Here is a 16,789-nt window from a genome sequence, read left to right on the forward strand (position 1 = left end):
TTCGTTCGTTTTCATCAAAGTACACGACACAGAATCGAGCATGATGCAAACGAAGACGATGAATATGAGGACGCACGAACAGCATGGAAGAATGCAAGCTGTCCCGTTGAATTCGATTTTGACACGCAGTATTTCGCCGTCTGCATGCAGCTGGCACGAGGAGGACGGAGTAGTAGGAGAACACCGGCACTGCGCCACCGTTCCTCCTTTATCGATATTCTCGGTATAGCCGGTCGGTGAGTAGTAGTACGTTGACTTCTACTACTCGGCCATATGCCCCTAAGCGTCGTTTACAACGCGCAATCATGTTGATAAGCCGCATGTAGTGTTACAGCCGGCCAAGTCAACGGGTCGTGCCTCTGTTACGTCACTGCGCTGCAATTTCTCTCCTTTCCGTTTCTCCCCTTCTTTTTCGTCGTTTTTCGTTTCTTCTGCTTGGCAACCGGTGCGGAACCGATCGTTCTGCCTTGCAGGCATTCCGTCTCCCCGGAGAAGTCTGGAAGGCGCCATTCGTTTCCTTTCCTTCTTCCTTTGCTTGGTAGGGGAGATGCGGTAGATTGCGTAACGTTTTGTCTCCCATGCCAGCTAAATCGAATGTATGATAGGATTTCTGGCATATACGATTCCTTTTATTGTTTCTCTTTCATTACTCCAACAACCCTATACGATAAATACAAAATTTCTTGCATTTTTACTATCTAAAAAATACACTTCAATGCAACATGATAGATCTTTCTGGTCTTCCTATATTTACTCAAAATATAGAGCATATGAGTTTAATCTGTACCGGTGTTTCATTATTCCTTCTTTTTTTTTTTTTTTGGAGTCGACTGTATAAAGATTCCTGACCGAGGTCCATTTTTATTTTAATTTTTTGTTAACTGTTCGCTTCTATTGGAAATTTTATTGTCTTCTTCCAACTCTGTGAACAACACAAGGAAATCTTGATTGTTCCTTTTGTTCCTTGTACCCAGAGTTTGCAGATCATGTTTTTAATCCATTGAACGTCCCAGGAAGAACTAGAATTTATTTTTATTTCAAATTTTCCATCGGTCTCTAATATATATAAAATTTTCAAGATCGATACGAAATAGTTGCATGTAACAGTCACGATAACACCAAGTATATTTTAAATTCGGTTCAGCTCCTACAAAGAGATAGTATATTCTACTCACGATCGATACTATATACATTGGTACATCAATCAAAATTGCTATCGGATGCTTCAATTTCGGATTCTGCCATGTCGTGGAGCTTATTACATTTCCTAGTACTCTATTTTCTTTTCTATACATTGTTTCGAACATCCACAGTTACAAGAGACTCACTATTCTCTCAACTTCTTTTCCCTAACAAACTATATGGAACATTACTTTCTAAAATATCTCGCCAATGCGGTACAATACGCAGTCAAAAAGTTTTAAGTCACCATAATCTTCATACGCTTCCACTTTTCGACGACAGGTAGTCCTCCTGACCGAAACATTTTGTTCCTCTCCGACTTCTTCTTTCTACTGCAGGAATTATGTGGAAGTTACACAAGGACGAAACTCAATCTCGCGCCTCGTAACTCCTCCAAAATGTTTGTCTTTTCAACTTTTAAGAAGCACTGCCTCCGTCCCTTTGATCTGTATCTGACGGCTCTGTTTGCTGATCTTTCCACTTACATTAATAATCGTCCACAGAGTTACTATTCAGGTGCAACATGGATGTTTCCCAGTGTCCAACTAGTTCGTCTTTTCATTCACAATCGGGGTCGTCTTCTCTACAGTTTTAATTATTCTTTCTGACACGATTTCGCATCATTATTTCCTCTTTGCCATCAACACGCTTCCGTGATTCTTCTTCTGCCTGCGCGCGATGTCTTGATTGTCCTGTGAAGCTCTCCGCGTCTTCGTCTTCAACTAATAGGATTTATCTGAATTTTAAATGACTCGTTGCAATTTCACTGGCACCTTGATTTCTCCCGTCTCGATTCGTTGTACTCTCTTCGTACGGTGTCTCGTCCATTTATTCGAATTCTCCACGATTGATGGAATTTTCGTATGAAAAAAAAGGCGCGAGATTGTCAATCCCAATACTGGATTGGCAAATTGCACAGCAATTGAGCGCAGGTTGTTTTCTTCCATACTTTCGCTTGAAAGAAAAATACTTTTAAATTACCTAGCGAATATTAAGGAAACGTATGAATAAAAGTAACAAGGATATTAATATAAATAACATAGTTTAAAAACTGTACGTTTTTCGGTGATCGTGTTTTCTGGTTTTTCCTGAATTTCACATCGAATGATCCGCTTCTTCAAACCAGCAGGCTCTAAGCTTAAAGCAAGGATGCATTCGGCCAAAAAGAGGGAAGCAAAGTTGGGAGAACGGAAGAGGGTTTCGCCGGTTTCGCGTTAAATCGCTTCGAGGACCTTCTGTGTCACGGGTTACGTTCCGAGCAGTCGGATATTGCGACGAGTGGCTCGTAAATCCTCGAGTTCTCTTCACTGACACCGATCACGACGATGACGACCGTGCTGTTGATGATAATAATAACGAAAAGCAACCGCCCAACATACTCTGTTCTGGTAATGTCGCATTTACAGCCGTATATTACTCGCGTAGTAACTGGGTCTCTTCAGTTTATTAGCTGTGTAGTTTAAACGGTCCATGAACAGTCCCTTCAGTATAATTCAATGATTTTCATCTGGCGCCATGTTGTTGGACATTTACTAATAAATTCCTTTCATTAATCCTATTCTCTTCACTCTTCGCATTGCAAATCTCGACCTGAAACGCGTAGAAGACAATAATTGAAATGTCATGAAAACAAACAGGGGTACATATTTATACTTCCACCTCGATAAATGCCAACATTTGCACATCTTCGATAACTGCAAGCGCAAAAACCTGGAAAGTTTCAATGTTAAATGTATTTACGTATTATCCATAAAATACCATCGCGAATTTTGCTTTCGAGCTTAACTGACAAGGAACGTAATAAAATTGATTAATGAAAAAATTGAAGGCTGATAGTCCTCGCCATGTTGGAATATAGGATTCACGGTAATCGCTTCCAAAGTGTAACCAGGGGTGGAAAGGAAAGGAGGGCTGTGAGGTAGATAGGATCGCTCCTGACGATGTCATCTCGACGTCTCATCGGCATGCAGCCGGTCGGAAAAACGAATTCCTCCCCGGCTTCCGTCGAGGCGAAAAATCTTCGATAGCAGGAAAATTACCTGGCAGAACGACAGACGCGAACGGAGCTGAAAAAAGCAACGACGTTACGCGACAGCGCTAAAAATTTTGATTAATTCCTCGGCCAATGACGTAGCGTCTTCCTCGAGCGTTTCCCTGCGTTCTCATGCCGAATACGAACAAGTAATTAAAAGTTTAAATTGCTGGTTCAAAAGTTATTCGGTCGAAATGTACACCGCGAAGAAGTGCACGACTACAGACAATGAAAAACTTGGCTAATCGTTTAGCCTCGTTTCAATATTCTTATTGATCCGTAAAATCCGCAGCGTATGTCACGAATTCGTCAGAACAAATATCAGGAGGGAAAATTTCGTGTCTTCTAGCTTGATCTGCGAATCAAAATTCTCTGGAGTTGCGAATATTCGAACGTGTCTATTTTTCGATTTAACTTTGCGAAATATGTCGATCTCTGTTACGATTTATGATCCAACGTCTCTCGAAGCCTCTCAACATTTTTCACTGAATTTCTTCCTTGCTCATTTACCTGTAGTAACTAAATTAGAGAGAACGAAATGTCTCGACGAGATAATTCAAGGAAGAACATCCCCCGCGACGAGAGTTCGAGAACGTGAGTGACAGTTCGATTTGTCGGGAAAAAAGTTTCATTCACACCCAGGTCCGTTAATGAACTCGCGATGTCACCACGTTGGAGAATTTTATATTCGTCTATTCTCGACAGATATTAATTGGTCGATGTTGTCGCAGAGTGATCCCGACGAGTCCTCGAGGAGACCAACGATTCGTCGACTCGACGAATTCACCCTCTACAAAGAGTCAACGAGCGTATAATCGACCAACTTTTCAGACAATTATCGAAATCGCGAAATTCCCGACTCTGTCGTCTTCGTCTCGCATTTTCGCGTGCGTTCGCAAATTCGTGGGCAAGAGTGGTATAATTTCTCGCTGGTGATTCGCGTTTAATTACGCGGCGCGTTCGTGGTAGTCTCCATTAATTGCACATGCGATATCCTTCAACGCAGTTTTCTTCGTGTCACTGTGTAATTATCAATTACCGACCACCTCGTTAAGTGGAACCTTTAACGACATTACTTGGCGGACCTTTGCGTGTTCCGCATCCGTCTACCGCTATCTAATTTCATCCGAACAATTGCGCCGACCTTTTGATTTTGCCCACCCTTTCTTATTACGGGATATTACGTCTAATTTTCATCGACGCTATCGACGAATTTAATTCCGACAAATTCGATTCCGATTGTACCCTGCTTAAATCGATGTGGTTAACTTGGAAGAATTCTCTAGTTTCGCAAAGTCAAACTGACAACGAAGAGGTGGCTATCCATTTTCTTTCTCTTTCTCTCTTTTTCGTGTTAAGGAAAAAAATTTCTTTGCCAGCTTGTATCATTGTCAGGAAGAAACGATTAAGGTAATGTAGGGCGAAACACGAGAAATAATGGAATTCGAATTAGCTGTATTAGCAGGCAAGCGAAATATCGAAACGTTCGCTTAGCACGATGCGGCGTGGGCGCGGCGACATATGAAAAGGTTAACAGTGCCCCACATCGGCATTAATAAATGAACATATAAGGATCGATAGATGGCCGTAAATACAGGAGTTCACGGCACTAGTTGTAGGTGCTGCTTTCTCGCTCTATATCGACATTATATTTTTAACCCAGCCAATCCATTTTTGATCGCACCTATCCTTTACGGTTCTCCACTTACGTTCGCTTACACCGGAAGAAATTCTTTCGAAGTTCAACGCGGATAAATTGAAAAAGAAAGAAGAGCTGATCGGATAGCCGATATCTTTGATCGAACGGGGAAATAAGAAAATGAGAAATGAGAATTCGATAAGAGGAATAGATAAAGAATAGATCGCTACAAAATTGCCAATATCTCGGCCCAAATTGCAATAATTATTTCGCTTCGCGAAAGACATATGAGCCTAAAGCTTTTGCAAATGGATTATGGAAGCCCCAAGCATCGACCTGTCTGTCTATCTATCGAAACCTTGCAGCATATTTTAATTGGTACAATGAACGCCGGGATACAAAGCGTTGAAAATATTTCATGCTCTTCGAATCTTCCACCGCTAAATATCGATCGATTATTTCTAAAAATTCATCGTGCAATTTAATTGCGTTTATTCAGCTACTACCCGCAGCATCGAAGCCCACCAATTCGCGTACGTACCAGTTTCATGTATAACCTTGATTGTTTTCGTTATTTTTCTTTCTACCTGTTAACTGGGGGAAAAACGGCCAACTCAATGACACGGAAACGAATGAAAATATTTGGAGAACTTAGACTAGTTGACCGATTCACCGGTACACGCGTCGCGTCCACGTTGTCACCTCGATGTTCCCGGACACAGAACCGACAGTATCTGGGTTAAGCAACTAAATCAATCAACTCTGAGAAAACAGGACAACGCAATTAGCGACGCCGCTACAAATCTGTCAGGTTTATAAAATCCCGTGGAAAGAAACGGCTTTCCGACCTGCCCTCTAATGCGATAAAATGCGAGCCTCGTTCCTGCTGTACGACTCGAAGAACATATTTTTGCTCCTCGTCACATGTCCGCGAAAACAATCTGAAACGTTTATCGGGAAATTCGTACCGGTAAGACGCTATCAGTCCGACCTGTTTTTCCTTTCATCTTCTTTTCTTTCTCTCTTTTCCTTTTTTTCATTGACGCCCTCGCGAAGCCGCGTTAACGTTTCTCTTTTATGCAGGCGACGTGCATTCATCGAGGGAAATTGATCGACGTCCATTGAAACTTTTTTTTCCTTTTTTTTCTTCCTTTTTGAGATAGGAAAAAAGCGACAGCGCGAGAAGAGAAAAAGAAATATGGGGGAACAAAGGGAGAAAGGAGTCATCTCTGGTCACTTCCGCGAATCAATGGGCGTCATCACTGTAATTGATTGCACGTGAAACGTTCGAGTCGTTCACAGATAGGATTGACACCTCTTTCCTACTTGTCGCAGGAAATGTAACACTACATCTGAATAACTAGCTGTGTTTCAGATTTTACGTTGGATTTCACGAGGTGCGAGTGAGAGTTGACGTAAAAGTTGAACGTGCATATCGATTATCGTAGACATCATATTCGGCACATCGCATTATCGATGTACGAACTGTATGTACCGAACTATCTTTGCTGCGATATCGTCCAGAGGTTCCATCGCAGGGTGATCTATTCGTGCGAATCCTTGGACTTTCTTTTCAAGCGGTCGATCTGGAATTCGATAATAATTCAGTTATATAGATCGTTAATCTGTGAAAAGAATTTCGAGTCAGTGACATCCATTAGAACCGAAAGGTCGAAAGGGAAAGCGTAAGTTTGGAGACGAATAATAATTTAATACGTACATCGTTAATATTTGAATGGAATTTCGAGTCAGTGACTTCCATTGGAACAGGAAGGTTGAACAGGAAAGCGTAAGTTGGGAGACGTTGAAGTTTCCATTTTTCGCGATGGCCCGAGGCGCTTAAAAGGAAGGTCCAGAAAATCTACTCAGCGATATCTCAGCTATCGCTTTATACTAACTCCTTGCATCGATTCTGTATTGCAGCAGCTCCATTCAGAGTATAGGAGCACGTACACATGGCACGAGTACACTGGACCGCACCAGGAGCATACGGTTGTCCGTCGAGCGCCACAGCCTCCGCCGACGTCAAGTAAGTTCTTCACCCTGTTCATTATTAAACACTCCATTTATATATACATATATACATATTGTTTTCGATCTAGCGAAACCAGTCTTTTGATCAGTACGATCTAGTCTTTTAGCTATATCGTCGCATAGTTGACTCGGTATGGTGTTTGAGCAAATAAACAAGCGGAAAGAAAGAAGAAATATTAGCCTCATTTTGCGAGGCAAAGAACCGTGAAGAGGTTTCTACAGAAAAACGACTAACGGGCGTCCCCAAGGGTGACCAGATAAATTTTCTCAGGCATCCATACCATGCTGTTTAAAGGTTAATTGTCTCCATAAATTCGTTAGAATCATATCAGCAACCGCGAGCGTGAAAAGAAAAAAAAAGAAACAGAGAAATTACTAGCACGTACCATATTAGTATTGTAATTACTCAGTTGTCTCACGAAAGCCTTGGACAGAATAACATTTTTAGAGACGAGATTAATACGCTACAGGAACGAAATACATGAGCGAAAATATATTTTCGTTTCAACGTTTCGAATTTCCTTTTTTTTATTTTTTTTTTTTTTTTTAAGTATTTACAACACAACCGCGTTAACGAGTTGCATGCCAAAACACGAGTAATTTGGCATTGATATAAATGTTGAATATGATAACGATGACGATAACTTTAATAACAATAATGCTAAAATTCGTACTTACCGACTTCCATTTTTTTCTCATGATCTTTTCTTCCCCTTATTAGTATTGTAAAAGGTGTTTAGCGATTTTATTTTTTTCTCTGATCGTGCTACTATATAGTCATCATACATCTGGTCTCATTAATATCGCACACGCTCTGTCGTCACGTTTCACCACCCGTTCACACCACCGCCATGTCTATCACCTTCGTGACTCGTGTAATCGTACCATAAGTATGTATAACATTTTGTTTCACTACGTCTGTCTTATAGTTCCAATTATACCACTGATTTCTCCATGACGTATATTCTCTTTGTTTAATCGTATCGATGTTGTGAATCTTCACTCTTTATTTCCATCTTTTTCGTTCGTTTCTTTCTTTCTTTAGTTACCGATGTCTCTGTGAACGTATAATAAAACGCTTAATCAAGTACAATACCCTAGATTCTGTAATAATACGAACCTTGGACTAATCGTCTGATTCCTCATTCGAAAGAACGTCCCATACGCCCTCAGAGCTGCGAGTGAACAATCGCAAAACGTCTCGAGACACGTGCTCGCTGATCACGCAGAGTATCAACCCAATCACGGCTCGTGAGCTACCGTGAAAATAATTAGCCAGCCGGTGCTGCTATCGGGTATCGATAGCGGCCGAAAATTCGCAAACGATTCACGTTTGATTTGGCAACGAGCTTGCCCGGACGTTCTCGTGAACGTGGAATTGGTTTTCGGGCCAATTTTTTTTTTTTTTTTTTTTTTAAATAGAAATAAAAGAAAACGAAAACGAAAACGGGTCACTAGACTAGGAAGCCGAAAGGCGGATAATCGAAAAAGAGCAAGTTTAGCGAGAGAGAAGTAGAAAGCGAACAAAATGAAGGAAAACAAAGGTGAACAAAAGACAGCGAAAAGTAATAGAAATAGAAAAACTGAAAGTAAAAGGAAAAAGGGAAAAAGAGAAAAAAAATAACGAATACGGTGCCAGCTGCGAATTTTGATTGCAGCGAAGCAACCGAGCGCGAAGCTACAATCGGCCAAGTCAACCGAGGATGAGAACAACGAAGGTAAGACGAACGATCGGAGCTAAGCAAACATCTAGATTATTACGGTTTATTTCGCTCGTTTTAGCCCCTTTTTTAACACCACCTTTTTTCGACAGTGGATATTCCACTTTAGCCTTGTTCCATTTCTTTCTCAATTCTACCCTTCTTTTCTGTTAAACCACCATCCTCTTTCCCCAAGCGCGAGGAGACCATCCGAAGTAATTAACCCTTTCGAAGTAACTTTCGCTTTCGGAAACGTCGCCAGACACCTTCTTTTGCACTCTCTGCCGCGACACCGTCGATACTCGTCGACGCGTTTCATTCGCGAGTTTCACGGTCGAAGGGTTAACAGAGCATGCTTGCTTGCGGTTGATCAATGATCCCTGAAGCTTAGTTCGCACTTCTGTTTCGTAATCGAATCTGCAAAATGAATATGTTCGTTAGAAAACTTTGAAGTATACGGAACGATAGTCTCATCTCCGTTTAAATCTCACCGTGAATAGAGAGTAGAAAAGTAACATGTGTGACTACCAGTCGTTCTCGTGTTCAGAAGTAATTTTGCTTTAATGCACGCGTTACGTACACATTAATCTCCCGAGGGCGAAACTGTTGTTTTTTGTGTTTGATATGGAAAGTTTATGGAGCTCTTGAAGTGACCTTCGAGCTTTGTAAGGTCTGGAAAAAAAGTGCACACGATTGAAACACAACTGCGAACCAGGTCTAAACGTTCCAATCTCCTCACTGCGCTTGCCCTGAACCAATTTTGCGACGAATCTCGCGTGAACATTCTCATCTTTCACGTCGGTGTGTGAATGCATCCATTGTGCAGGCTGTGTTTAGGTTGCATCGATTGTCCTTAGGCGTATGTTTCTTTCTTTCACTCGTTAGACCTTGTACATAGGACATTCAGGTCGGTTTTGCTCGCTAGCGTAACCGATTGAGGTACTTCTCTCGAGGAGACGCAGAAAGGTACTGGCACTGCTACCAAATGCGAAAAGCAAGAAAAGAGAAAAGAAAAATGAAAGAAACAAGTAAGGAAAAAAGGTGTTTCATCGAGAAACGTATCTTACCGAATTGAAACGAACAAAGGTACACCTATTGTCTCTTTCTGTCTGTTTCATAAAAGAATGATCTCGTTTGAAAGGATGTTCGTTCGTGGACATTTTGCTCCTCTTCGTTTCTCTAATTTTCGAAAGTTTTATACATTGACGCTTGCAAGGCAGACTGTCCGTTATCGTGAACCGCTTGAAAATTTATACCGACAGCCCTTACCTCCGGTTCAAGTAGATATAGCCTAGATACTGCACGATGCGCCTCCGCATTTACTTGCACGAAAGTTTGCACAGCGTTTCGCCTCTACGTACATCGTTGTATATACGCAGCATTGAACTCTATACAACTTGTTACAACTTGTTCCAGAACTCACGAACTATCAGCTTCGCGATCCACACTAAAAATAACAAGGCCTTCGTTTTTCGCCAGAGAATTCTCGTCTGAAAATTAGATAAAATATATACAAAGAAAAATAAAACACAGTAATAGTATGTATCGCATATTTCAAATTTCGCGATATTACGAATTCATCAATTACCGTCTGACGAATATCGCGTGTTCGGAAAAACTTTCAAGTAGATCGTTCTTTTTTATTCGCAAATACAACACCTTTCTTTCCTTTAAAATCAAAGTACAATGATCAAACTTACCAAGATATTCCCAACATCGATCTGCTTATCCGACTCGGAGCAAAGAGAAAGGAAACAGACAGATTTCGTTTCCGCGATTACTGCATCCATTAAACAACGAAAGAAGAAGCTTTTACTTAGTTGTGTCTCATCTTTTATTTTCTTTGCTATGTTCATCGCGCTTTTACAGCCGTATCCTCTCTTCGATTTAGTGCAGTAGAAACGCATCTAATTGTAAGTTGCGCATAGATACGTCAGCGTTTGGGAGGCTTTCGATTAAATCATATACTTACAATGTCTCGCGTGTGTTCCCTTAGATTTTTCTGCTCGCCGCATTCATTTTAGCCTGCACGGCAATGAAACATACTTCACGGCGCTTGGCTATATTCTTCTACCGTGTGTAGATGGCGTGCGCGTTCCCCTTGGACTTCAGGCCGATTGTAGCGATTAATCGTTGCAATTAGACCGCAGCAAATTAATTTTCGATCCTGATTCGTCCCCGTGATTGGTGTTCCTCCCTTCGCCAACGTCTCTGCGTACACGCGTGTGTATACACGTGAACATATCTTATACGATCGCGACACGTGACCGTATACATTCGAGAACTCTCGATCGTGAAATTGCGACGATTAATCGTCCCTACGATCGGGCGAGACAATCACTCGAGACAATTACTTCCAGTGTCGTACACGGAGCGCCAGATGGCGGGCTAATCGCGTCAGTAGCTAATGAGCAACGAATTTAATTATCGCCCGGGGGACGCGAGACACCGCTAATATTAGATGAATTTGCGGCAGATTACGCTCACACGAAACCACCAACTTGCCTAACAGATTAATCAACGCGTTACACGGAACATCGTGACACATTGGTTGACAGTCGTTATCATATTTTATGGTTTTGGCTCGAAACGCGATTTCAATAATGTAGATTCCTATCTTGGTTTCTCGTTGTATTCCAAGACCGTCCATGAGGTGCCCGCGTACGACGTAGAAATCTTTTATAGCGAAAATATTCCGCAATTTTTACGGTGGAAAGAGCCCAAGCGTTTCGGAAGGCTAGCAGCGACCCACATTTTCGCTATGATTACCGGTTTACTATACTCTGTTCGGTCTGAAAATTAGTACCGTCTGACCTGTTTTCTACTGCCAACGCTACGACTCGACCAATCAATGCTAGTCTATCGCGTATCACACGTGGAATCACCTCTGACTAGCTGGTTATCGTGAAGTGCGAGTCTATTCGAGAAGTTCATTCGGTTCGATGTAGCGTGAGAGAAACAATGATGGGAAACACGTTCGAGTGATCTCGGGTAGTTGAACGGCCATTGCAACTTAATGTGTCTTATAATACACCATGATACCTTGATGATCGTTAGTTCGATTCGATCTCGCTGATGAATCATCGGTTGCGATTTCGATATCTCTGTTTAAACGCACCAAGTTACGCGCAAACACACAATTCTACGTGCATTATCCTCGTTTCAGTGTAGCCAAATCCGTGGGAAACGCACAATCCGAATTGTAATTCTACACATTGATTAATGCCAACGGGAAATTCATGTCCGATGATATTTTCGATCGTTCCAATTCCAATTACCGTACTGAGACCATTTCGATAATTCTGTTTGACGCATGTATGTATATACGATTCGATTAAACTCGGAAGGGAAATTTACGAAGAGAGTCGATTAGGAATTATTATGTCAAAAATGATCTGGGGTAAATATACGATATTCCATTTAATCACAATTATTCACAAAAATACATGATTATTCTTAGTTTATCGTTGACAGTTGAAACTCGATATAAAGGATTTCCCACGAGCCATGAGTAAAAGGTATTAAGCAAATGTTCGACGAAAACAGTTTTTCACGCGGATGAACAGCCGCTCTGATGTAATTAATTTATTTACAGGTCATGTTGGGAATCGTCGAATCGTGACATGACAGAAAGGAAAGAAATGAAAACGTGAAAATTCTCTCGTTTCTAACCGTTATCCTTCGCCCCTCTACTCTTCTTTTCTCCCACCACCAGAACGCGAACTTCTACTTTCATCCAGTCTTCTCTCGGTGCATTCGTATGCAGAGGGAATGCGAGTTATTCCATTGGCAGAAATGAGAACATTAGCCCGTGGAGATAATTGATTCATAGCCAGTGAATCGAGTGACGCTTGAAAATAGAAAGAGTAAAAGTGTAAACGAGGGAGGAGGCAAACTTATCAGTTTCGCGCCGGCTATTGATATGCACGGAAATCCCCTTGACAGTTTTCTGACCTGAACTAAAGGCTGCGACATGGATGACCGAGAAAACCCAGCTGACTATTATATTATATGGCTGTGCCAGCCCCTGGTGATACTCCAATGAAGGAAAAAGAAATGAAAGACAGGGAAAATGGTTAATGGAAAATTTTCGTTCGCAACACTTTTGTCAGCCAATTTTTTTCCGTTTTATTAAGCCGAAAGGCACGAACGATGCCCTTATATCAATGTCTAACGAGCGTCTATTCCCTCTACTTCTCCCCTATATCCTCGTGATTCTTTATTTCTATCGTCAAGTCTCGTTTGCTTTTCCATGTTTTCGAACAGATACTTTTTTTCTATCGGAATTGAATTAATTTTGCGTGCACCTTCGTTCGTTGATTAACCGATTATTTGCACATTACACGATTCTTTCCGGAATACTGATTTTAATCATTTTCCTTTGTTCCTTGTTTCATTGGTGTATCGCTGCGTTCGATTGTGCCTACGACGCATATTGAAGTTCAGCTGAACGTTATCCATAGATTTGGTTTAATCTAAATCAGGAATAGAGCATCTGTTTGCGGAACGAATGGACATGCTTGGTTCTTTTGACACATTAAACATCCACTATGAATTAAATACGTTTCACAAATTTACAACCGTGGAAAATGTGACATAAGCAGAAACGATCAAAAGATTTCTCATATAACGAGCTACGAAAGGATATAATATGGTAATTTCAAGTTAGCATCGTATCTGTTTGTAGATAAATGCACATATCGTTTACCAGTCAAAGAGAAATTAAAAAGTTAAAACGTCTAAACGTAGGAAGCTTCCAGTTATAAAATATTCTTATAAAATCATCATATTAATCAAATTATCACCATAGTTTGATAGTAGGAAAAAGTCAATTGTGGAAGAAGAAAAGTAGAAAAATTGTAAAAATGCAGAAACATGTACCTCCTACAACTTGGAGCTTAGATTTCGGATTTAGGTTCCAAGGAGTACATAAAAATCGACTATAATATTACTATAGATCTTTACGTAATATTTTAACAAATGAATCATTCATAACTGGCAGCGTAAAATGAAGTATTCTCTTACGGATGGTTGAACAGTTAACATCGATCTCTATTCAACTACGCAACTGGAGCACAAAGCTGGCATCCAACCGACGCGATTAGCTTTGATCCAACCGTTCCGTAAGAATTGTCCTTATCGTTCACGATTTCTTATGACGGAACCAAGTACGATTCTCCACGGAAACCATAGATCTATATAGACCAAACTATTGTGCGAAATATTACGGTTTATCGATTCGGCTTGTTCTCCAAAATGGTTCGTTTATAACAACCCGATTAATTATCCGATTAACGATTACCAACAGACCGACACCACGAAGCACGACGTTGTTGTATCGAAGTTTCAACGTTGCTTATATAATCCAGTTAATATTCCACGCACCGCCACACGCAAACACTACCAAACGTATTTACGAGACGCGCACACTTACACACATGAACCAGCCGCATTAGACGATCACAGACGAATAAAGGCGAATGCATAGACACTCAACGTCGCGTCGATCATTCGTGTGCACGTTATTGTTGCTTGTACTTACTTGCTAGCATCGTCCAGAGAGAATGGTCGTTCTAAAAGTGGAATCACAGCGGCAAATCGGTTGCATAACCAACGGAAATGACGGAATGCAGCGAATACGCGTGCGAACGTTCTCGTTTTCTGCTCACTCTCTCCCTCTCTGTATCTATCTATTATCTATCTATCTATCTGTCTATCTATCTATATCTTTTTCTCTCTTTCTCTCTCTCTCCCCTCTCTCTGACTGTCTTCTCGCAAGACAGTTCAAAGCTTCTAACCACGAGACCAAGCCGCACGATCTACTCTTAGACTACCGCAGATTACCACATCCGGCAACTTTTCCTCGAAATAGCAATTTAACCTCACGTCGCATTCAACTTCCAACCCTCTTTGACGATGCGCGCCTCTTTGGAATCCGATTTCCGCTGACCTTAATTCACTGCGCGACGCGTCAGCGTCGAAACAACGCGATAGAAAGCTGGCAACGGGTCGATTTCTGCGGGAAACGATCGCGAATAGTTGTACATGGATGTCGAATTCATGACGGAAGCGACGCGAGGTCGTGAGTAGAGGTGACAAGGTCTCCCTGCGAAAGCTCAAGACCTAGCCAACACACCCAACCAGTCCATAAAAGCAACCTTTGCGAAACTATGAACCACTTGAGACGCTTTCTCCGCTTTTCTCGCTTATAATCGTCTTTCAGCAATGTTCCTCGCGTTCGAGCCTCGAGAGGAGAGAGTACCTCTTCCAGCTACTGCTCCGTCAGGCGGCTAGCAAAAATATAGAGAGCTAATTACCAAGCGCGTTAGTAAAAGTGTGGATAACGCCTGCTGAATTCTTATGTGTGGACGTGTTGCTTAAAAAAAAAGAAAAATGAAAATAGAAAAGAAAAAATGAAAAAGAGATAAACTCTACTTTTTTGTTCTTCTTTCCTGCTTTTTATAGAGATACGCTTTTTTTCTTACTGTGTTGTACGTCTGCGTGCGAATACAGCGAGATGTAGCAGCTTCCTGCTTGTTCTATGTGTTATCGCCTCGAGATGTTCGCCTCGTTTGTAAGTTCGTTTCCTGTGACACCGTGCACACTCTCGACCGCTGCTTAATTACCTTCATTATCAGAAATCGATTTCCGCCTTTGAACGAAGCCTCGAGCGTCTCTCTCGGCTACTCGAAACTTCCTCTAACCATGCGAAATTGCTGCTGGGAAAAAATGAAGGAGCGGACCGTATCGTGAAATGATCGTAAAATCGAATCCTTCCGAGTTGCTGGTAAATCGAGGAATTTCTTGTCATTCTTCCGTAGGAAAAGCGGTCGAGAACGTGAAGCGTGTAGTCCCCTTCTCGTGTAAACCGAAGACAAAAGACGAATGACAAAAGATCTCAAGCAGCCACGATGATTCGTTTCAGGACCTACCCTGGAACCGCCATTGCCAAGGCGAAAGAAATGCCCGGAACTCGCGTACAAGACGCACGAATTCATCACGGCAGCAGATGGAGGTGGCATCGACGCTGTCGATTCGAACGTTGTAGCTGACAAAGTTCGGGTACGTAAGAATCAGCAGCCCCGGAAGCGTTCCCGACACTTTCCAAACGTTTCCCAAACTCGGCTGACAGCGAACGATCATCTTGACACGAGCGAGGAACGAATCGAAGACTGACAAGTCGATAAAGCCTACTCCTTCGTATCGCCCATGAGAACATACCTGGACGAGTGTCTAGATGATCGTGAATCGGAAGATCGACAATCGAGCAATCATTTTTCGTTTTTATTCAACGATAAAAGAAAAGTGAAACGATAGAAGATTATCCGAAGCTTTCTTCCCTACGTGTAAGCTGTAGGCCAATTTTCTCAAGTTCTCTGTCAACAGGTCCTCAGGTTAGGTTAGGTTTTCTCTTGCTTGACCCCTTTTCTCGTATCCACACGTTATAGAATACCTATCACTTACGAACGAGTATCCTCTTCTTACGCGTATCCCTCGCGAATCTCGTCGTTCCTTAATGCGATCTGCTTGTCGAAAGATTTTCGTTGAAGAAATCGACGACGCGTGAGAATGATAAAATTGTCGTTACAGGAAGTTACAACGCAGTCGGGTCTGCCACCGAGTCAACTGAGCAAAGCGATCTCAAGAATCAGCACGGAGTATCGTTTGCAGTTTGCCTGGCCTAGAAGACCCCAGCTGACGAATGGCGAGACGGTGGCACCAGGAGTGACAGCTGCAGGAGTTCCAGCAGGTACGACAGGACCACCTAGAAAGTCTCTCAGCATGGGAGCTCTTAAGCAGGGTATCGCCCCTACAGGACCCGCTCCGGTTCACAAGAAACGACCCGGTGATGTCGATCATAAGCGTGACGGTAAATGGAACATCTCGACAAACTTTTTACCCTCCGACTATTCGCTTCCAAGGGGCCTTGAACCAATTGAAGTAGCAAAAAGTGTCAATCTTTCTTAGTCATGAAGAATTTCTCTCTCGACAACCCTTCTAACTTTTCTTTTTTTTTCTTTTTAATGATTCACAGGGATGCAAGCATCGGAGCTGGAGCCCCTGGTTGGAGGAACTGGAACGGACGCCATCGACGGAGTAGTGCCCGAGGGTGACGAGCGCGAGGAAGAAATGCCGGATTTGAAGATAGCTTTCAGGTCAGAGTTCAAGACAACATATAATTCGACCTAGCTTATCGTACAC

At 42.0% G+C, this 16,789-nt stretch overlaps 1 protein-coding gene and 1 long non-coding RNA gene across 9 annotated transcripts in view; one reads left to right on the plus strand and one right to left on the minus strand.

Annotated features, from left to right (window-relative positions):
- The window catches only part of LOC108546538 (mucin-5AC), a 40,748-nt gene that overhangs the window by 14,714 nt on the left and 9,245 nt on the right, over positions 1-16,789 (plus strand). For 5 of the 8 annotated variants that reach the window (XM_017898668.1, XM_017898675.1, XM_017898676.1 and 2 more), the window contains 5 exons: positions 6,777-6,882; positions 8,546-8,605; positions 15,513-15,649; positions 16,178-16,457; positions 16,623-16,743. In XM_017898668.1, the coding sequence (XP_017754157.1) occupies positions 6,777-6,882; positions 8,546-8,605; positions 15,513-15,649; positions 16,178-16,457; positions 16,623-16,743 (704 nt within the window). The remainder of the gene's footprint in view (positions 1-6,776; positions 6,883-8,545; positions 8,606-15,512; positions 15,650-16,177; positions 16,458-16,622; positions 16,744-16,789) is intronic. The other 3 variants (XM_017898670.1, XM_017898674.1, XM_017898669.1) reach the window with 3 other exon arrangements.
- Positions 9,189-10,361, minus strand: LOC108546539 (uncharacterized). Its single transcript, XR_001890140.1, has 4 exons — positions 10,288-10,361; positions 9,857-10,077; positions 9,655-9,766; positions 9,189-9,565 (listed from the first exon to the last, which is right to left on the minus strand). It is a non-coding gene; the product is annotated as an uncharacterized LOC108546539 (long non-coding RNA).

The sequence above is a fragment of the Eufriesea mexicana genome, unplaced genomic scaffold (genome assembly GCF_001483705.2).
Source record: "Eufriesea mexicana isolate 0111107269 unplaced genomic scaffold, ASM148370v2 scaffold654, whole genome shotgun sequence".
NCBI classification, from domain to species: Eukaryota; Metazoa; Arthropoda; class Insecta; order Hymenoptera; family Apidae; genus Eufriesea; species Eufriesea mexicana.